Source organism: Marmota monax, unplaced genomic scaffold (genome assembly GCF_021218885.2).
Source record: "Marmota monax isolate L192 unplaced genomic scaffold, Marmota_monax_Labrador192_F-V1.1 WCK01_AAM20220418_F8-fsc00037, whole genome shotgun sequence".
NCBI classification, from domain to species: domain Eukaryota; kingdom Metazoa; phylum Chordata; class Mammalia; order Rodentia; family Sciuridae; genus Marmota; species Marmota monax.
Genome location: NW_026693245.1, coordinates 8420221 through 8443726, shown reverse-complemented (window position 1 = coordinate 8443726; position 23506 = coordinate 8420221). Strand labels below are relative to the sequence as shown.

Genomic DNA, 23506 nt, shown 5'->3' with positions numbered 1-23506 from the left:
ATGTTCATCAGGGATATTGGTCTATCGTTTTCTTTCCTTGAGGTGTCTTTGTCTGGTTCTGATATCAGGGTTATACTGGCTTCATAAAATGTATTTGTGAGTGTTTCTTTCCTTTCAATATCATGAGATAATTTGAGAAAGACTGGTATTATTTCTTTTATAAAAGATTGGTAGAAATCAGCTGAGAATTCATCTGGTCCTGGGATTTTCTCTTTTTGAAGGCTTTTGATTGCTGTTTCAATTTCATTATTTAATGTTTAAGTTTTCTATATCTTCCTGATTCAATTTGGGCAGGTCATAGTGTTTAGAAATTTGTCAATGTCTTCCATATTTTCCAGTTTATTAGAGTATAAATTTTCAAACTAGGTTCTGATAATCTTCTGAATTTCTTAAGAGTCTGTGATGATATCTCCTTTTCCACCTCTGATCTTATTAATTTGGGTCTTCTAAACTTTCTTTTGGTTAGTTTGACTAAAGGGTTTATAAATCTTATTTGTCTTTTCAAAGAACCAACTCTTCATTGCATTGATCCTGTGTATTATTTTCTTATTCTCAATTTCATTGATTTTGGATCTGATCTTAATTATTTCCTGTCTTCTGTTGGCTTTGGGGTTAGTTAGTTCATCTTTTTCTAAGGACTTGATGTGGAGCATAATCTTATTTATTTGGGATCACTCTAATTTTTTAATGTAGGCACTTAGTGTTATAAATTTTCCTCTTAGAACTGCTTTCATAGTGTTCCAGAGATTTTGATATATTGTATCTCTGTTCTCATTCATTTCTAAGAATTTCTTTTCTCATTTCTTCTTTTATCCATTACTCATTTAAGAGAGTATTGTTCAATCTCCATGTATTATGTGGTTTCTATTATTTTTCTTGTTGTAGATTTCTAGTTTCATTCAGTTATGATCTTATAGGATACTTGGGCTTTTATCTTTATTTTTTTGTATTTGCTAAGATTTACTTTGTGGCCTAGAATAGGATCTATTTTGAAAAAAGTTCCATGTTCAGTTGAGAAGAAGGTAAATTCAGCTGTTTTGGTGTAGACAATTCAGTAGATATTCATTAAGTCCCTTTGATTAATAGTGTTGTTTAGGTCAGAGATATCTTTACTGATTTTATGTTTTGAAGACCTGTCTATTGGTGATAAAGGTGTATTGAAATCCTTGAATGTTATTGCGTCATAATGTCAAGGGATTTAATGTGGGATTTAATGTCAAGGAGTATTTTTTCTATGTAATTGGGTGCATTGATCTTTGGGGCATAAATGTTTACTTTCATTATATCTTCTTGTTGGATTTTTTCACTTTTAGGATACAGTGGCCTTCTTTGTCTCTTTTGACTAATTTTTGCTTGAAATCTGCTTTGTCCGATATAAGAGTAGCTACTCCAGCTACCCCTGCTTGTTTTTTTTTGACCATATTTATTTACCTTCAGCCTGTGAATGTTTTTGCCTATAATATGAATCTCTTGTTAATCACATATAGTTGGTCTTGTTTTTGATCCATTCTGCTATTATGTGTCATTTAATCAGGGAGTTGAAACCATTAACATTCAGCATTAGCATGAATATGTGTTTGTGGTTTCCTGCCTTTTTTTAAAAAATTTTTTTGCTGCATTTTATCCTGTCTTGATTCTCATTAAGAATCATTTTATCCTGTCTTGATTCTCATTAAGAATTGTTGAACTTCCTCTGTTTGGGAGCTTTGGGAATTGTTTTCTAGTTCCTCTGTGTGCAGCTTATCTTTGAGTATTCTTTGTAGTGCTGTACTCATGAATTCTTTTTTTAAAAAAAAAATATATATTTTTTTAGTTACAGGTGGACAAATGTCTTTATTTTACTTTATGTGGTGCTGAGGATCGAACCCAGTGCCTCACGTGTGCTAGGCAAGCACTTTTACCTCTGAGCCACAACCCCAGCCCAATGAATTCTTTTAGTTTATTCTTGTCATGGAACATTTTTATTTCCCTCTCGAATTTAAAACTGAGCTTTGTTGGGTATAGTAGCCTTGGTTGGCAGTTGTTAGAACTTGGAATATCTTATTCCAGGACCTCCTTGATATTAGAGTCTGAACTGAGAAATCAGGAGTGAGCCTTATAGGTTTAACTGTAAATGTGACCTTATGTTTCTCTCTTGTGGCTTTAATATTCTTTCCTTATTTTCTATCTTAAGCATTTTGAATGTGTCTTGGCAAACTTCTCATTTGACCAGGTTTGTTTGGGAGCCCTGTAAGCTTCCTGTATGTGGATGTCTATCTCCTTTCTGATAAAGAAATTTTCTGTAAATATTTCATTGAAAATATTCTTTATGCCTATAGTTTGTATCTTCATATTCTCTTTTATCCCAATAATTCTCAGTTTAGTCTTTTAATGTCCCAGAGTTCTTGTATATTATTGTCTTATTCTATATTTTTCCCTCTATATTGCATTCTGTGTACTCAAGATCATATACCCTGTCTTCAGGGCCTGGTATTCTGTCTTCAAGGGCTGAGGTTCTAGTTTTTACATATTCTAATCTGCTAATGGTGTCTTCAAGTGAGATTTCATTTCAGTATGTCTTTCATTTCTAGAAGTACTTCTTTTCACTATTTCTGTCTCTTTATTAAAGTGATCTTTCATCTCCTGTAATTGCTCTCTTAATTCCTTTCTTAGATCTTTTTTTAATTCATTGAACATTTTGATAATCAATTTTTTAAATAATATTTTTTTGGTTTTTCATCCACCTCTATATCAGTCAGATCATTTATTGGGGGATTGTGGATTTTGGGGGAATATTTGTTTTCTCTTTCCTCATGTTTTCAGAGGTCTTGAACTTGTGCATCAGTTGAGGTGGATTTCCCTACTTTTTTTTTTTGGCATATGTCCGTTTGTGTGAAATTATCTTATTTGTTCTGGGACCTTTCTCTAGTTTTGATGTATGAGTAGATGCCAAGGGGTGACATCTGATAGTTTCTCCTTGGGTCCTTGTTGTTGGTTGGGGTTTTTGTCTCTTCACTTCTTTGAGTTTCAATAATGTCAGGAAATGTTTAGTTCATCCACAGAGTCTCTAACCTGTAAACTTTTAGTGTCTCTGTAGGTTCCCAGAATCTCACAGAGTGGAGCAAAATAAACAATAGTAGCAACTGTTGCAAACAATACGCAGCATTAAAGTAAATACCCAGTTCCTACTGTGACGTCTTCAACATTAATTACCACCAATAAACAGGAATGGTGGGTTTAGCAATTGTCAACAATAAAAACAATAACCAGGAACTAACTAGATCTGGCTTTGAAGCAAACAGCAGGTGTTAACTGTATCATCCACAGCAGTAATGATTGTTTTAGCATTAATGGTGGGGGGCAGGAGTTATATGAACCAATTACTTCTGGAAGATAGCAAAAAAAGCACAGTTAATTAGGGGAAAAGAAAATGTGTTAGGAAGTTAGAAAAGAGTTTACAATATCAAGAAGTGAACAGAGAGAATGCAGAAGAGATGTAGTTGCTGATGTTTATGCCGAAGGAGGGGAAAAATAGAGGAAGCAAAGTATTGGGGGAGAGAGAGAACAATAAAATTTGGCCATTGCCAGGAGAAGATAAGAACAAGAGAAATAAATGCTAGGAAAATAAATGCTAAGAAAAATGATTACATTAAAAATGCTAAAAATGAGAGAATAAGAAGCAAATAAATCTATCTATATATGTACCTGAACCAATCAGCACAGCAAGAATTCATATGTGTGTGCAAGCTCACATGGAAAGAATAAAAAAAAAATCTTAGTGTACACTGTTGCTGCTGTGACTTGACTTGAGAATGAAGGAACCACTCCACTGAGGTGGTCAAAATAGTTGACTATATTGGGTGGTCACTGTCTATGTGACCACCAAGTTTTTCTTTCCAATTCTTCTTAAGTTATGTACAGATAGAACAAAGGGTGGGGATTGTTAACCTCTTCCTGTTTTTGTTTTGTTCTCTGAGCTGCCAGTTGGAGTGGCCTAAGATTGAAGCTGTTTGATATAAGACTCAGCTTCCCTTCTTACCATTACGAGGTGGGATGGGTTAGGGCATACTGTCATTTGGCTTCTGCAGCATTCTGTGAGGGGAGTTCCAACTGGTGGGGCTTAGGTCTAATCAGGCCTCTGGGGCTTTTTTTGGGTGGTGCCTGCTTTGGAGAGATTAAATCGACCCAGCCCTAGGGCTAGACAGGAGCCAATTTCTGATGCAGGTCTGATTCTCAGGAGTCTTTCAAGAAATCCAGTGGTATGGGGGGAGGCCTGGCTGATCCTCCACTCAGTGTGGTCCTGGAGCACAGCCTTCCCACACTTAGTTCCTGAGTGTGATCACCTCCACCTGCTCAGATTCTGGTCACTTCAGCTGATTATGTGAGCCACCAGATACAAGGAGAAGCAAGTTAGGCTCCCCTTTCCCCTCCCAACTTAAATCCTCCTGGGTACAGTCTATTCAGTGCCTGTTTCACCAGGCACAGCCTAGGTCACACTCTAGATGCCCGCCCCTGCCTGCCTGGATAGTGTGGCAGTTTTTTTTTTCTTTCTGATCTTCTGAGTTTCTCAGTTGCTGCTGTGACTTGATTTGTGGGCCTCAGCTCTCTGCAGTCAGTTGAGATATAGAGCACAGTGTTCAAGTACCAATGTCTCGTCCCATTACTAAACACTTCAGGTCACTCCAGGTGAACTGAGCTGGCATGAAATAATCACACAGAGACACAGAAATACCTTTTTCTTTGGGTCTGTGATGGCCCCTCTGACCTCAGGGGTCCATGGAAAGAGAGGGAAAGAGAAGCACATGCTGAGCCCTTTTATTGGGGAGAAGCCATTCAAATGAGGCAAGGGGTCAGGTTTCAGGGGGGTTGAGTCTAGCTAGTGATGTGTGCTGTCAGCAGATTGACTGACATTTAGGAAGGCCATGCCCATCTTGAGTTGTGTGAGGGTCATGAGTGAAAAGACCAGAGTGAGGCCCGCCCAAACAGAGGGGCGATGTCAGTTCAGTCACTTTGTGTGCTCACTGCTCCTAGTTCACACACACACACAGCCCATGGCTGACTTGCCACATTCTCATCGCTCAAGATTAAAGGGCGTTTGGTTCCTTTGTGGCAGCTCCCGACAGACAAGGGCACAGTGCTGCATCTGGATCAGCTAATATTAGGCAGAATTTTTGATCTCAGGCTTTTCCATATTAAATCTGTTCCTCCTCCCTTTGTTCGTGGTGAATCTGCACCAGCAGTGCCTGTGAGGCAGCCACATTGGCTTTGATGTATTCTTTCTTCTTTGCTTATTGTACCCAAATTTCAGAGTCCCTAAACCACTTTTTTATTGAATTTTAGTGAAATCCCTTTTTCATCACCTCACTGAGAAGCTGTATGCCTGCTGTTTTGGTTCTGAGTCATAGCACCGCTTGGAATGCAGCTTCTTTCTACTCCACCATCTTCTGTTCCCTGACTTAAGATCAATGGAGTTATTTTTTTTTCTCTTTTTTAAAAATGTATTTATTCGAATTTGTTATACATACAGCAGAATGCATTTCAATTCATAGTACACATACAGAGCACAATTTTTCATGTCTAGTTGTACACAAAGTAGAGTCACACCATTCGTGTCTTCATACATGTACTTAGGGTAACGATGTCCCTCTCATTCCACCATTTTTCCTACCCCTTGCCCTCTCCCATCCCCTCTCTCCCCTTTGCCCTATCGAAAGTTCCAATGGAGTTATTTTTAAACAGTGCAGATTTTTAGGCCCACCTCAAGACTATTCGATCTTAATTTCTGAACAGAAGGTCAAGGCAATCTGGATGTCAGGGAATTCTGGTGCCAGTGGGAGGGATATGGGAAACACAGCAATTTCCTTTTAAAAATATTATTCTGTACTAATTTTAAATTGAACATAAAAGTTGTACATATTATAGGGAACCATGTGATATTTTAATGATGCATACATTAATCCCAGTGTCCTTCTTAGAAGGACCATGGGAGAAAGTTCTCTCTAGTCTCAATTCTAGCACCAGAGGCCATACTTCTTGGCAAACACTTTATTTTGTTCTGGATACCATAATTCATATAGCTGATTGTATTCTTAATTTTTGCACTGGCTAAAGCATAGAACCAAATGTGAATCTTGCTAACAAATGTATAGGAAGAAACTTAATTGCACTCTGAGTGCCACATGAGCATTTCTGCCTTCCTCTCCTCTTTCGTACTCTCATTTCCCCTTTGCCCCAATATTGTTGCCAATTTTTTTTTTTACCAATTTATTTTTAAGTCTACATTTTATTTTGTTGCGGGTATTTTTGTACATTGCATTAACACTTTCTGGAACAAAATGTGACATAAATAATACTACTCAAATATTTGTATAAAACTTGATTTTTAAAATTTTTAAAATTTGTTCTAGATAGTTATATATGACAGCAGAATGCATTTCAGTTCATTTTACACAAATTGAGTGCAAATTTTCATTTCTCTGGTTGTACATGATGTAGAATTGCACCATATGTGCAGTCATACATGGACCTAGAGTATAATGATATTTCTTGAGTTGGGTATTTGTATTTACTATTTATGATTTTAAAAATACAACTTAGGATAACCAAACTCATAAGTGCTTAAAGTAGAATAATGGTTGCCAGGGACTGAGGGTGAGGAAAATGAGGAATTGTTATTCACCTGGTATAAAGTTTCAGTTTCACAAGATGAACAACTTATGGAGATGTATTGTAAATGATTGTGCTTATATTTAATAATACTCTATTGTACAACTGAAAATCTGTTAAAATGGTAGATTTCATGTTAAGTATTCTTACAACAATTATAAAACACTGGATAATTTAGCACAATTCAGCAGAAATCACAACACAAACCTGTTTAAGGTGGTAGCATTACTGTCTTGTTTAGTTACCTTATTGTCCTTTGGGGAGTGTGGGTGTAATAGGTTTGGAAATTACTTTATACCCATAAAAGACAAATGAAGAATCTTCTAAATTTTATTTAGGATGAAATCAGCATGGTAAAAATACATTAGTGATGTGCATGAAAAAGAGCTTCATTCCTTAACAAAATAAGTCTTCCAGGTACAGAAATGTACCCCAACTTAGCTCTTTTGTACCTGTATCCACATACATCTGAAGATAATGTTGATCTGTGAGCACATGACAAAACAGAGCAAGTAACTGGAAGATCCAAGAAAATTATTTACAATCTCAATCGAGGTGGGGCAAGGTTGTTTTTGATCCAAGCCTGATATTTCTTAGTTAACAGGGTGTAGATTCCAGGCTTATTGGCAATGCCACATTTGTGACCTCCAGAGGCAATGGCATGGAAGATACCTTTGCAGACCAAGGGGCCACCTGAGTCACCCTGGAAAGAAGGAAATGTGGTGAGAAGCTATTGAAGTTTTTTTTTTTTTAACCAATTGTTGACTGCCCAACGTATTCTTTTTTTTTAATTGATTTTTTAAAAAAAATGACAGTGGAATGCATTACAATTCTTTTTCTTTTTAGAGAGAGAGAGAGAGAGAGAGAGAGAGAGAGAGAGAGAGAGAGAGAGAATTTTTTAATATTTATTTTTTTTTTTTAGTTTTCGGTGGACACAACATCTGTATTTGTATGTGGTGCTGAGGATTGAACCCAGGCCGCACGCATGCCAGGCAAGTACGCTACCACTTGAGCCACATCCCCAGCCCCTACAATTCTTATTACACTTGTACAGCACAATTTTTCATATCTCTGGTTGTATATAAAGTATGTTGACACCAATTTGTGTCTTCATATGTGGGCTTTGGATAATGATGTCCATCACATTCCACCATCCTTGCTAATCCCCTGCCCCTCTCTTCCCCTCCCACCGTTTTGCGCTATCTAGAATTCATTTATTCCTCCCATGCTCCCTCTCCCTATCCCACTATGAGTCAGCCTCCTTATATCAGATAAAACATTCTTGCCCAACATATTCTAATCTGAGTATTTGGGTTCTCTGGGCCCTACAATTGCCTGACATAGCCTCTTACTCAGTATAGGTTTTCTATCTCTCTAGGACTGTGTTTTTGTCTCTTTGTCTCTGTTTTTCTACGATTATGACTTTGCCTCTATGTCTACACTATGTCTCTCTTTTTTCTCCATCTATGTCAATGTATATCTATATTCCTTGATAATCAGTGACTATTGAGTTTTATTTGTTGAGGAGTGGGTGGGTGGACATGAAGTTTGAAATAATCCACTGAAATAAAATAAATTTTCTAAATTGTGAATTTCATTTTGGTGCTCATGGACCTGAAATCCAGGTAACATTGAGGCCAGCAGAAAAGAGTGTTACAGTGCGGTAAATATCTAGATGGCGAGGACTGTCTTCTTCATTATTCTTTTGTATTCTCACATGGTTGAATATAGCACTATGGATATATACACTTGCTGAAAAAAATTATTTTTGAGGACTTACTCTAACAACAAAACATGCAACTGAATTCTGTCAGGAAAAGTGGGAGTTATAAAGAGGGTGGTGTGGCCTTTTAGACTAAGAGCTGGCTTTCAAATGTGAAGAACAGTCTCAGCCTAGGCTGTGGCCACATGGAAAACTGCTTGGCCTTGTCCACTGGTCAGCCATGATTACATGGTCAGGAGGCTCATGTTCTTAGGGTAGAACAGCTACATGGGATCTTTGAAGACATCATAACCCTCCATCCAATAATAATTAATATGGCAAATGTTGCATTCTAATTTTTAAAAAATTAATAATCCATCTGTGCTACATATTAGTCACCTGTAAACATGTATCCAATTTCTTCTTACCAATTTTATAAACAAAAGGTTTTGAAAAATATAATGAGTATTATTCCTTTTTGTTAATCAGTGTGATGGTCTCAATGTTTATGGCCTCTTCCCCTGGTCCTTAAACTCACATGTTGAAATTCTCACCCCTCAGAGTGATAGTATGAGGAAGTGGGGTCTTTGGAAAGTCATAGGTCATGGAGCAGAAGCCCTCATGAATGGGATTAGGACCTTTTAAAAGAGGCCTGAGAGACACCCTTTATTGCTTCCACCATGTGTGGTTAAAGTGAAAATAAGACATCTAGGAAGCAGAAAGCAGCCCTCACCAAAACCCAAATCTGATGGCACCTTGGTTTGGACTTTCTAGTCCCCAGGACTGTGAAAATAGATTTCTGTTATTTATAAGCCACTCAGGTTATGTTGCAGGCTGTTCACAGTTATGTTGCTATAGCAGCCCAAGCAGACTAAGGCAGTCAATATTATTTAAGAAACACATACTGTATATTTGAGCATTTTGCACTTGAGTCTTATAAGACCTCCACATTGATTGATTTAAAAGATTTTTTGTTTGTTTTGCTTTTGAAGTGGAGGGTGAGTTATCTTCATCTTCTAATCACCACTCATGACCTCAGGGTTGATGGATGTTCTCAGGATGCTAACACCCCTCATAAGTGGCCCGTTGTTATGGTTTGGATGTGAGGTGTCCCCAAAAAGCTTATGTGTGAGACAATGCAAAAAGGTTCAGAGGATAAGTGATTGGGTTGTGAAAGTCTTAACCCAATCAGTGAATTAATCCCTTGATAGGGATTAACTGAAGTGGCGGGGTGTGGCTGGAGGTGGGAATTGGGGCAGCGTGGCTTTGGGGTATATACATTTTGTATCTGGAGAGTGGAATCTCTCTCTGCTTTCTTATCAACATGTATTCTGCTTCCCTCCACCGCTGTCTCCCATGTTCAGCCTCACCTCAAGCCCTGAGGAATGGACTAAGGGCTTCTATGGACTAAGACCTCTGAAACCATGAGCCCTCAAATAAACTTTTCCTCCTCTACAATTGTTCTGGTCAGATCTTTTAGTCACAGCAGTGAAATAACTGACTAAAACACCTGTAAAAATTGTCAGATACAGTCTACTTTCCTGATTAACAATTTAATGAGTGTTTATTAAGCATTGGGGAAAGTTCTTCCCATTCAAATTGGCATATGTGAAAGAACAGAGGGTAGAAATGAAGAGTACATTTCTAGAAGTGCGGCTTTGTGTTCTCCAGGCCTCCCCTCAGTGCTAGTAGGCACACAGTCTTGACTGCAGTACTCTGGAGATGCCTGTCTGAATGAGAGACTCTTACCTGGCAGGAATCCTTATTGCCTCTGGTGTCTCCTGCGCATATCATGTCTTTGGTTATAATAGGATTGTGGTTGTAATAATTTTGGCTGTTACAAAGTTTTCGATCTATGATGGTAACAGTGACTTCCTGAAGGGTATCAGAGATGCTGAAAACTTTTGAGTCAGTGGTTCCCCAACCAGTAACCTGGCATTTGGTGCCAGATCTAATATAGTTTTTGGATCTTGGGTGGAGCAACTGGACATGCTTGTTGAGGTTTGCGGCCCTGTGAAGCTGACAGAAAAAAAGTGAATGAATCATCGTTCTTTCCCAGCAGTATTCTGCTATTAGCCTGTGCATTGACTGTGTGGTCCCTCTGTCTTAGAAGGGCATCCCTTCTTCTTGAATCTACTTTGGTGGTAGCCTGCAGCTGCATTTGTGGTTGTTACTTTCCTGAACATGCTTTCTATTCCCTGTGGAATTTACTGATGCTCAGGAATTTTGCCCAGTCTCAAGCAAGTGGCCTTTGCCCTGCCTTGGATGGATTTCTGTGAAATAACATTCACGGGTCATGACTTTGAGGGCTGGGCTGTTTTCTGCTGAATAGGACCCTTGAGTATGGTCTAGACCAAATTTGGATTAGACAAAGTATGGTCTAGACTAAGCTGTAACTCACTTCTGAGTCCATGAAGTCACTTGGTTGGCTCTTGTATAAATGACTGTTGATTTTCCAATTGTTCATGAGAAAAGCATTTGAGAAAAAGCTTTTATTGTGAATCCTTGGGCTTGTGGGGATGTTCCTCTCTTACATATGGAGATTCAGAGTTGGCTTTCCTCATGTAACTGCATCCCTGACCCATTCTTTTAAGGTGATGAATAGAGTAACATGAGTCCTTACAGAATTTATCATGATTACCTCAAATATGGGAAGGGTACTATCAGAGTGCTTCCTTGTAGATCCTTCAATTAACTGAACTATACTGTATAAGAATGTTGGAGAAATTGATGCAGACAATGATACATACCTTTACTAGCATGATGTCATTTGATTTAGAATTTGATCTAAGTCTTGAAAATGGTATGAATTTTTTAATCTCAAATGTTTGTTTGGAGGGCTCATTCTTTGACAGAGAATGTGCTCCTAAAACCACTGTGGGAAATTGGCCTTTGACCAACCTATAAAAGAAAGCAGAGAATGGCAGTAACAGAATGATTTCCAAATCCTCCGATGGGGAGCAGAGATGGCAGAGAGAGTCATAGACACAAAACCAAGCACATATTCCAGTATAACCTGTTTAGGATTAGGTAGAGTAACAGAGGTATCAATGGATTCCATCATGAATGAAAGACATCAAGAGCCAAATGATATGCCTGCAACCCCATTCTAGTCCAATTCCCCAGCGTTGTTAAAGAATATCAGAACTTGGACCTGATTGTGAGAAAAAAACTAGTGAGTTCCTGATTGACTTAGAGCAAGTTAACAATAAAATTGTGTTCATTTATGTAAAAATGAAGGACATTATACATCTTGAGTTTGTGGTTTGAGATTTATGCCAACATAAAAAAATAAGGGATTTTTTATTGTGCCAATATATACACATATATCAAAATATCTCATTTTAGCCATTTAAAAATATATAAATGATTTATACATAAAAATATGTGTGTATGTGTATATATAGCTGTTTATCCACCACTATCATTCATCTATAGAAATTTTTACCCCAATACTGGAGATTGAACCCAGTATCCCTGTACCACTGTACTACATTCTCAGTTCTGTTTATTTTGAGACAGGGGCTCACTTAATTGCTAAGACTAGCCTTGAACCTGTGCTTCTCCTGCCTTAGACATCCAAGTTTCTGAGATTACAGGTATGCACAACCAAGCCCAGCTTCCAGAAGTTTTCCCTCTTCCCATTATTAGGTGTTTAAATGATTAAGATAAAGACTCAGCTCTATCCATGTTCATCTCTATGTTGACATCTCATCTCAGGCATCAGGAGATCCAATACATGGCAGTCAAATATGCTCAAAAGTCCTGTCTTCGCAGTTAGAAACATGATTTGGATGAGAAAGAAAAACTTTCATCAAGGTGAAATACTTGCCTATTTGAAATGAAGATATCTTAAGACTAGTAGCAATTGGTGATTCCATTGTGGAGATTTATAGGGTACAGCCAGGGAGTCAGATGAAGAAACAAAGTTTTTTTTTTTGTTTTGCTTTTTGAAAAAAAAATCTGATTGTACACAATTCTAATACTAGTGTTTCTGATTTACTTGTATGTTTTATAAAGTTATATTTATAGCCACTGGTGAAAATGGAAATGATTTAAAAATAGTTTTTGGTAACATCTCAGAGCCTTTGTATGCTACAGATACAGCCCCTTGCAATGTGCATCTTTTTGGAAGCCATCTAAAATCCTGTTTTGGTACAAGGAAGGTTATAAAAATAATTATATTTATTCATTTGCATATATTGATTTCTTTGCTATTTGAAAAGGGATCAAGAAATAAATCAGTGAAGACACATACACATACAGATTGCTAAATATTCATAAAATTAAGAAGGGCACCGAAACATACAGACAAAGGAAGAAATGACTGTTTCAGGTTGGGAGAATGTGCACATGACTCTGGTGGGAAGGATTTTGTACATGTAAGACCTGTGACTGCCTGGAATTACCACTTCTTGGTTTCTACCAAAAGAGTTTATTTTGGGAATTCCAGTTCTATTTGTTGAAAAGTTTGCCTATTGCAAAATCAGGATGGGTATGAAATTTCTCTTAGGATACAGATTGGATTTCTTAGGACTGATTCAAATTCAAATTCAACATACCCACTAACCCCAGAACTTTGGAGGGGAAGATGATATAAAATCCTCAGGATTAACACTCACAGAAAAGTGGGTATCTGCATAAACAACTCATACAAGGAAGGCTGTGAAGGACAAATCCTGAGTGTGGAAGATGGATTCTGAAGAAGGGAGGGCTGTCAAGCAAATTTCTTGTTTTCTTTCATATTTTACTCATTTCCTTAACTAGCTATTGCTTTGGACATGTTTTGATTATTTTTGTCTCCACTGGGACAGGCTAAAACCAAAAACAACCCAAGCAGACCATTGTGCTTTCTGAACTTTCAATTTCTAGATATGTTTCAACTGTAGACTCTGTCCAACAAGGTCAATTTTTCTGTCCGTTGGATACCTGAAATTGCTTGAGTTGTAGGACTCCATTTCTTTAGCTAAACCTGGAATTCACATAGAGGAGAACTAATAATACAAGTGTTATTTATTTGAACAGTTTAGGATTTCTCCAAGAGTGGTCTTCAGAGCTGCATCAGAATCATCTGGAGCTGTTTGTTTAAAATGGAGTTTCCTGAATCTCACCCTGAACTTATCTGAAACAGAATTACACATAGAGCAGAGCCATAGTATTGCTTGTAACAATGTTTTTTCACCATCTGCTCACAATGTGGAAACACTGTCTCAATTGATCCTAACAATACCTTTCTTGGAGTTGTTAAAACTGTTGAGTGGTATATTCCTCACTAGGAAAGGGGTGTTCTCTGACTGTTCTAAAGTGTCACATTGCATAACTGGGGGAATCAGGACCCCAGTCCAGCTTTTATGATTCCAATTCCAGTGCTCTTTCCTCAACTCCTCATTAAATGCCATGCCAAGGCCCCGTCAAACCTCTTATTTCCTCTGTCAGCATGTCATGATGCTGAGAAGTACTTATGTTTAGACCCACTCCAGAGGCCTGGCAGCAAAGACAGGGTTCCCATGTCTTGGAGGTCTCTCTTGCTTCAGAGACTTGAGATTTTCCCAGTCTCATCTCATGAATATAAGCAGATCATCAGATTAGCCCCTTGATTATTGTCATGGAAGGCATAGATAATGATATAATAATACTTGATAATGTCTATTAAGGTCTTGTGTTCTGTGCTATTTTCCCTAGTGCCTCACAAGAGCCCCATGAGGTAGGTGATGATTCTCCACTTCATGATGAGGAATTTGAGGTTCAGACAAATTGACAAATAGTTATCAGGCGGAGGCTCCAGGCATCAGGAGTCAGTTGATTGGAAGCCAAAGTCATTTCACTTGGGGAGAGAGACTTGAGTGTTTGAGATGGAGTAAGACCCTGTAGAAGGTTCTGCCTAATAACATCCTGAGCAAGTGAGAGAGGGGGAAGCATGCAATGAAGGGTGGCATTAGAGGATACCTAGGAGGACAGTGGACAACAGCTGGTGAGAGTTTTGTTGCTAGTAAGTTAAAATGCTGAAGATGAGCGTATACAGAAAACCTTTTACCCATTTCCTTTTATATTTGACAGGGAACTGATAAAGGGGCTCAGGTACTAGGGGCTCAGGTACTAAGGAAGGAGCTGAATGGAGGGTGGTAAGAACAGAGCACTCCCAGATTTGGCCCATTTTGCTATTTTGCTGAGAGGGAGGCCCAAGGTTAGTAAGCCATTCCCACAGGGTACGTGTGAGTACATTTGTGGGCAGCCACTATTGAACTATTTCATAAATATTTGGAATTTCATAAGCCTTAATATTTTTGTAAGCACTGATCTGCCTACATTTTTACACCCAAGTGTCCTGTAGAGGAAACTTGATCTACATATTTTGGAGTTCTTTATATGCTAGCTAGCCAACCATTTAAAATGATATTTAGCAATTTTTTTAAACTCCAGGATTTCTCTCCACTCTTTCTTAATTTTTTAAAAATAATCTCCCCCCTCCAAATTTGAGAATCCACTTCTCTTGAGTTAAGTCCACTTGACAAAACTGAAAATTCACTCAATATAGCACTTTATGGTTCTTCACACATCATGTTTCAGGCTTAACAAAAACCAAATCAAAACAAAACAAAAAATCCTCCAGTTTGTTTCCTTTTTTCCATCCAGAATTTGTTGAATATTTACAAGTTAAGTTCTGAGTGGGGAGAGCTTATAGTCCATCTGAATATGTACCATAAGTATGTTTGAAGTTGTGCATGCTTTTATTAATAGTCGTTCTTTGCCTCACTGGTCCCAAGGGGGTAAGAGTCAGGAAAAGAGGGACAGAAGTAATAGGGGTGAGTTTTATGAAGACAAGAACCCCACTTAAATGAAGGAATCACATGAAACTGGAAATCAGTGACTTGCTATTTAGAAATAAAACAGAAGTTCTCCTGTTTTCAGGCTTCAAAACTTCTATGCTCAAACAGCCCCATTAACATGGGATCATCAGACAATACCCCAAAGCATGAAGAGAAACAAATCAGTTCAAGTATTCTGTTTAGACATAGCTGATGCCTAGACAGCAAGCCATGGCAGCAAACCATGTGAAGCGCTGAAAAGCTTCTTAGGAAGGAGGAGGCTCCATCTCAGCTTATCCAGGCAAGAAACATAAAGAAACAAACATGCAATCAATCAGAAAAAACAAAACAACAAAATACAAATGAAATAACAAATACCAAATTAATTTTCTACTGCTTTTCCTCCTGAGATGATTGCAGCATCCTAAGATGGGTTTTGAGCTTTATCAACCAAAGCCAGAGAATCCTAGTGTGAAATGAACTTTGGGAGGTTATTCTCCGTCTTCAGAAAAGCTTTCATTCTAAGTAACCCTGAAAAATAACTCACTATTTTTCTCTTTGTACAAACCCTCTATAAACTCCCCCCACTCGCCCACACACAGGATAGTTGTTACCTCTTATGGATGTTTTTCCCAAACTGCGGGCCCCAGATGTCTGGTTTAAGTGACGGGCCTGAGTAACTAAGGAGTCCAAACATCCACTGGAAAATCAGACTTCTCATACTAACATTATTGGCTGTAATAGATTTGTGCTTATTAAATGTGTCAAACATGCTAAAATACTTAAATTGGTGCTATCTAATTCTCAAAACCCCATGAAACAGGGTATGTCTGTCTCTCCTCATAGATACACAGGTTTGCTTTCTGCAGTTTCAGTTACTTGTGGTCAACTGCTAGAAAATTAACATTTTAAACTTAATAAGCAATTCATAAGTTTTAAGTGACTTTTTAAATAGTATATTGTTATAATTTCTCTATTTAATTGTTGTGTTAATCTCTTACTGGGCCTAATCTATAAAAATTTGACTTTATCATAGGTATGAATATATAGAAGAAAATAGGACATATAGGGTTCAGTATCTTTGGAGGTTTCAGGCATCTGAGGGATATTTTGAAATATATCCCCCACAGATAAGGAGGGAACCACTGTACCATGATTATTAATTCCCACTTGTAAAATGGGGAAGATGAAGAAGACAGGGAAAGCTAGCTTTCTGATCTCCCCCTGAGCAGTATGGTCTAGAAAGGCCAGGAAAACTGCTGCTTCCATTATTGCTGTGTTCCTGAGGCATTAGATTGAGGTCTTGGATTTGTCTAATATCTTGCCTGATGAAGAGATATGGAACCTTGCATAGGTCATGGGTGCTTTACATTATGACTTAGCTAAAATCTGAATGTCATCCAGAGAAACCCATATGTTTTGCAGCAAACTTTCCATTACCTCCAAAAGGAAAACCCAGGACATAAAACATGGTTGTACAGGAGGGCACCAAAACCCCACCAGCTGGTCAGCCATCACAAAAGCTAAGGGCAGTTCAGATCTCTCACCCAGGAGAGTCAAACTTCTCTTCTAGCCAACTTGAAAGAAAAACAGGCACATGGAAATGTGGAGGGACTCACCGAGAGTGGCAGTGGGCTGCTGTCAGCACCCATTGTGGATGGATCAGAACTCCTCCACAAGTATGGTAGCCGTTGTACTGGATGGAGGCCATAAAGGGCCTGGAATGAGGTGGTACTTCCTGTCCTCCAATAATTTCCATACTGAAATCTGCAAAAGCAAAACAAAAGATTTCACAAAAAAGATCCAAGCATTTACATATAATTCTTCTGATTACAATCACTACATTTTCAAAGTTTAAAAGATAGCAATTTTACCTAGTAGTTATTGTGATTTTACTGATATACAATAGTATAAAACATAAGATGGTGTGGGGGGGAAAGAATTGTGAAAATCTGTTTATCTATAATGTAACAATATAATTGCTAGAAATTCACTCAATGTTTGCATGTGGTAGGAATAGGAGATACTTACACTCTGGAATCAGGTGAGCCCCAGCTACTAAGAAAAACAGAGACAAAGAATGCCTAGTCATTTTAATGCCCTGTATTTGAGAAGCCTAGATGAAATACTTCCTTCCAGTTGGTGAACAAAGAAGGTTCTGAAGACTGAATTTTGTTCTTGCAAGTTTTAATTTTCTCACCACAGAGCTCTAGAAGTAAGATGTTTCACACCTAAATATTAAAAGTGTCATTTCAGTTTGTGGAGTTTCAGGCTTGCACTTTTAGTGCTTTGGGGGAGGGATATGTGTGCTACTATGATAATGAACTCATTTCTAGAGGTAACCATTTCCAGTATCTGGATAAGAGACCTCATGTTATAAATGGTGAAAGAATAAAAAATATCCAAGCCATAAGAACCTAATAAAATTGCAGGCAGACTTTGAAGATGATCATTGTTCTAAAGCAATACTTAGGCACCATTTTATGCCAGGAAAAAATAGTAAGTATTACTATTACTATTAAATGGTGCCTATCACATTTAATAAGTATTTTTCATGTGGACATAGGTTTATGATGAAGAGACATAGAACCTTGTGTAGGTCATGGTCACTTTACAATGTGACTTAGCTAAAGTCTGAATGTCATCCAGAGCAACCCATATGTTTTGCAGCAAACTTATTCCTAGTCCTGCCTTTTCTTCTTAATATGACCAAATTTGGTTGAATTTTTAGTTACATTTTTTGGAGATTTAATAATATTATTAAAGGGGAAACATTGGCAACATTATTTATTTATTTATTTTAAAAAATTCAGAGTCTTTCTTTTACTCATTTTAACTGAAAATGACCATGTGCCTCTCCAGGGCCTTAAGAATAATATATTTCAAAAATTGAGGAACTGCATTTCATCCTTCTCCCTAAAAATAGACAACAATGCACTGCCAGGTCATTAAATGAGAGCTCTTCTTCACTACAAAAGTATCTAAAGACTTAGGGTTCTACATTGTTCTGTTCACATGAGGTACTGATCCACAGACAGTATAAAATGAATATACTTGAATAAATCTGGCACCAGAACCCCGATACTTTATAGAAACACTGACCAAAATTTTCACAGAATTAACAGTCTTTCTTTCTTTTCTTTTTTTTTTTTTAAGATATATGCAATCTATCTTCTATTCTTATTTCATAAAGAATTAAAATCCAGAGTTGTTAAGCTTGGCAGGTCGTAAGGGACTCCTACCAAATTGTTGTTTCCTTGGACAAGAAAGTAGGAATAATATTAAATAACATCATATTGTATATTATACATTTTATATAAGTAAAATGCTTTCAGTTACTTCAAAAAATTCTATTTACATGATCACTATATCTTCATGTCTATGTCTGTGAGGAAGGCAGGACAATGATTATATTTACGTTATAACTGAAGAAATAAGCTGGGAGAGGCTAATTTGTCCAAGGGTACATAGTGTATGATCTGGAACAAATGCCTTGCCTGACCTGAAGAAACTCATATGTTAATAAGTGCACTTCCAGAGCCCAGAATTTGATAAGCAGCTTGTTTTTGTTTTATAAGTATGCAGCCACGGCAAAGCTTTCTGAATATTAAAAGGAATGAACAAAACCAAAACAGATCAGTGACTTCCTGCCAGAAAGAGCAAAAGGTGAGACAAGGAGGAGTCAGCTTAAGGAAAGCCACAGACACAATAAACCAAACTTCTTGGTTCTGCCAAATGTGCCATTGAATTTTCAAGTCATCTCTATCACAGTTGATGTGTCCTGGATGGATCCCTCTTGTGCATCTTTTCAAGTTGTCAAGTGCATGTGATGATACTAGCTCCTTTATAATCCCAGTGATTATGTTGGGAGCATAAAGACGGTGTGTGACATGCATAAGTGATTTGAACTATAGGGAAGAAATAAACTGTGGAAAAGACAAAGCTTTATGGTAGGGGCATGGTTAAAAACATCTCTCAGCTGCTTGTTTCTCCATAGTAAGTACTAACATCCCCATAGCCTTTTACAAATTCCTAAACATTTGCACCTGTATTTCCAGGGAGATAGCTGTCATTACTTTTGTTTTTTTGGATAGAGAAACGGAAGCTCAGAGACTGGTTTAAGATTACTGGGCTAGCAGGTGGCCTTGAAACCCTCATGTGTTGGCTTCAGGCTTCATGTTTCTTTCAACCTGAACACATGCCTGCCCTGCTCTGAGAAGACCCCAGGGCTTAGATGCTCCAGCAGACAAGCTGGCTGTGCAGAAGGGAAAAAGGATTTAGCCTGCACCCTGCAATTAGACATGGGTGAGATTTAGTTCAATTGAAAAGATAGTCTCATAACTCTTGTAGCTGACCTGGAAAATTCTGAGAATCATGTTGGTTTATAGTAATGAGTTATTTGGTTTTGGCTTTAGACCAATGTGTTAGTTAATAGCATCGTTTGTTATTGTATTCAAGATCCTGGATTTGAAGACAGTGGGCTGTGTAACATGATGAGCTCCGCTATCTAATTTATATCTGGGTGTTGTTTTTTGTTCTGTTGAGTCTGCTGTGGGGAGAGCAGTGTTTGCTTTGGATGGTTTTTGCAGCAGCTGGGCCGGGCTGAGCAAGTGCAAGGCTGCTCATGCCTCCTGGGTACCCTTGCGGGGTTCTCCTTTGCAATGTGTTAACTGCTCTTAGAGATGTTGTTTTTGACCCTCCTGCTTTTCAGAAGACCCTTATAGACCCGCTGTCACAAAGCTCTGAAGGTCACCTAGGGATTCCTTGGGGCTACCTTTCTTTAACAACTCAGACACCTGTTTCATCAGATTCATAAGCCACGCCCTCCAGGGCAGTGTCAGAGCTTGGCCTGCAGACCTTACAAGCCTGAGAATCCTGTGAGCAGGGATGCCTGCAAAGGGAAGGTTTTGGCCCTGACCTCTCTCCCAAACTTTGGCTTCTTGGGACAATGGCCTTGCAGAGAGGAAGGAGGGGATGATATGAACCTAGTGGTGTTTTAGGGAGGAAATGGGTCAATATGTAGGCCAAGTTAAGGGGAAAACGACAAGAGAAGGACAAGGGGATAAAAGACAGAAGACAGGTGGAGGCAAGAAGGGAAGGGAAAGAAATATTGCCGAGGAAAGAAGGACACATTTGAGAATGGGAAGCCTTATAATGGACAATTTCTATTTATATTTGAGCTTCTCAGATATTGTGATGTGTCCATGCCAAACATGATGTTGTCTCTTTATAATAGAAACAGGTCGTTGAAAGGAACATGTTGATCATGTTGAAAGCAGTGGAATTTTAAACTAATCAGAATGGTTCATAAAATGAAGTCACATCAGGCAAAATAGTAAGTATTTTGAAGGGGATAATCAAAGGCACCAATGAGGGAAACAGTAATTGCTATGGCCACTCTAGAACTCATATTATTGATTAGTTGATTTGGTATTTCATAATTTTTCATTGAGAATGAATTAAAGTAGAAACTGACATGCAGTTTGAAATATGACAAGTACACACAAACATACATGAGTGTGTATGTTCACTCCACATCCCCACCTGACCTCTAAGTCCTTATCCTACTTTTTATCACAAATATCAGACATTCTTCATCTTTCCTGAGCCAACACTGTCTCTCAATCCACTATATTCTACCATCTATTTACTTTTTCCTCATCTTATCATCAAAATTCTGTCTTTTAATCTAACTGCTGATTCAGCTGGAACAAATGTTTTCTATAAGGAAACAAACTCATGATAAATATTAAATGAAATGGTTAATTAAAAATGTTTAAGAGGGAAGGAATAAAGGAAACCATTAATAAGTTAGACCATATAAAACTTTAAAACCTCTGTAAGAGAAAAAAACACTATAAGCAATACCTAAAAACATCATAAAATGTTTGTCATTTGTATTGAAATATTTTCCCTTAAAGGTAATACCTTTAATATATATAGAGCCCTTATAAATCAATTGAAAAAGATGAGAGTATAAGTGGGTGAAATGTAGGTAAATGGATATAAATACAAATGGAATATTTTAGTTAACTTTCCTCATTAGAGACTTAACTTATATATAATATTAAAAATAATTTGGTGATTATATCATAAAAAAGAAAGCACATTTCACATTTTTGCAAGGCTTAATAAGTATTAAGTTTGATACATGAAGGATACAACTATCATGGCAAGTACTGATAAGAAGACCAAAGGCTGAGAAGAGATCTATCAACAAAAGCATAATCTACTAAATTCTCACTGTTGATTGACGAGTCTGTTGATGGGTTGTGACAACAATCATCCTGCTGTTTCTTTTAGATCCTGAACTAAGCCCTCTTTCCTATGACAACCTCCTTAAATTACCTCTTCAAAATCCAGAGTGCAAACTTTCTGTTCTCACCTGAATTTCAAATAACTGTTTCCCTTGTGGTTTTGCCAAGTCTAAGAACTCTCTTCTGGACACATATAACCTCTTTTCAGTCTGCATAAATAATCAGGTTAACAAGGTCCGCATGCCAACTTCAGGTTTCCCTGCCCTCTTAACCTTTTACCACGGAACTGCCAAAACTTGTATTACTCTTATAATTTCTTTCTCAGATTCTAGTTTAGAGTATTTCTGGAGAAAACCACAGCACCTAGAGGGCTAGCCATTAGCTTGAGAGCAGGGAGTTCATTTTGCTTTCAAAATTCTTTTGCTCGTTTTTTGTTCATTATCTACATCACTAGCCACAATAACCCTCTCAGACATCCTTCATCTTTCCTGAGCCAACACTGTCTCTCACTCCACTATATTCTACCATCTATTTACTTTTTCCTCATCTTATCATCAAAATTCTGTCTTTTTATCTAACTGCTGATCTTTTTTTCTGGTGGATAAGGAATATATCCATAAAGGAAAGTCTTAGAAGCTCTTCCACCAGTCTGCCCATCTATCCATTTATTTATCCATCTCTATGGTAATTTCAAATAGCACATACAAGATTTAATTTTGCAAGCATATAGACTTACCTATTCATGCAAGATATTGAAAACTTAAACATGTTTGCTCCTTGACTTATGGTTCCCTTTTCTTTCTTTCTTTTTGTTTTTTTTTTAGAGAGAGAGAGAGAGAGGGAATTTTAGTATTTATTTTTTAGTTTTCAGCGGACACAACATCTTTGTTTGTATGTGGTGCTGAGGATCGAACCCGGGCCGCACGCACGCCAGGCGAGCATGCTACCGCTTGAGCCACATCCCCAGCCCTCCCTTTTCTTTCTTTCATGATCAAATTCTTTCTCTCTATTGTCTTAATGATAAATTGTTTTTATTTCTCATGGCATAAACCCATTGCCAATGAATCTTGTGGGCTTTTTTACTTCCATTTCTTCCTCCTGCTCTATAAATTCTCTTTTTAAGTCCCTTCTATTCTCTTTCACCCAAACTTTTCCAAAGTTTGTGCCATGGATCACTAGCTGTAAGTGTGAGGAAAATAGTTGTCCTTGGAAAAAAAGTTCTATGGTTCAAGCAGTTTGGGAAACATAAAGTAGTAGTTAAACCAAGTTTCGGGCTAGTTATGGACTTCAGGACTTCTCAGAGCCTTTAAAAGCTAAGAGGTAATGTTAATACCCAAGGGGATAGTATGTAATATCTATAGTATTTTATGCTAATTGTCTTAAATTTGCTGGACCATAGCACATTTCCTAAGGTGTATCAAGAGAACCGAATTCCATTCATGGTAGATTACTGTATATAATCCCCCATTCCTAAAACTTTAGTTATCAACCCAAGAATGGATTTTTTTTTCTACCCTGACTTCTTTTTATAATATTACTCCATTAACTTTTCTTTTACCTCTGTATTCTGGTCTCCTTACTATCAAGTAAAAATAGATTTTTTTAAAATTTTTTTTTACCCACTGTCTCTGTGTTGGTCAAGTATTACTAATCAGGTCTTACAGAAATCCCACCTTTTTCACAGGATGCCTCCTGAGTACTTCATATAAAAGTGCTTTCTTCTCTTTTCAAAGCATAGGGAATCTTTAGAGGTGATAGACTCAACTAACATCTTGCTCGATATTATTACACTACTTGTCATAGTTCCCTATTTATTTACTCATTGATGAGATTGTTGGCTTCCTGAGGATTGTGTCTATGTACTTTGTACCAGAAAGGAATGCTTTTAGATGCAAGTAACAGAAAACCTCATATAGAGGGACTAGAATATGAGGAAATCTATTTTTCATCTGACAAAAACCTCAGAATAAGGTGTTACCAGGGTTGGTTAGTTCAGTGTCTCAGCATTGCTTTCATGATGCAAGAGTACATCTTCAGCCCTCATACTTACTAACCTCATGGTACCAGGTATCACACCTCTTCAAGAAGGGACCAGC

General features: G+C 37.6%; 1 protein-coding gene across 1 annotated transcript; it reads right to left on the bottom strand.

Moving 5' to 3' along the window:
* Window positions 1-6957: 6957 nt before the first annotated feature.
* On the bottom strand, window positions 6958-17365 carry Gzmk (granzyme K). The gene is made up of 5 exons (XM_046456377.2): window positions 17185-17365; window positions 16773-16920; window positions 11098-11248; window positions 10097-10366; window positions 6958-7348 (listed from the first exon to the last, which is right to left on the bottom strand). The coding sequence occupies exons 1-5, from the start codon at window positions 17243-17245 to the stop codon at window positions 7184-7186; spliced, it is 795 nt and encodes a 264-aa protein (XP_046312333.1). The 5' UTR covers window positions 17246-17365; the 3' UTR covers window positions 6958-7183.
* Window positions 17366-23506: the final 6141 nt, after the last annotated feature.

Excerpts from the sequence above, each read along its gene's own strand:
- Gzmk (XM_046456377.2), bottom strand. The coding sequence starts at position 17,245 with ATGACTAGGCATTCTTTGTCTCTGTTTTTCTTAGTAGCTGGGGCTCAC. Across the intron at positions 16,921-17,184 it reads GGCTCACCTGATTCCAGAGT|ATTTCAGTATGGAAATTATT; the intron begins GTAAGTATCTCC and ends TTGCTTTTGCAG. Across the intron at positions 7,349-10,096 it reads GCAATAAGGATTCCTGCCAG|GGTGACTCAGGTGGCCCCTT; the intron begins GTAAGAGTCTCT and ends CCTTCTTTCCAG.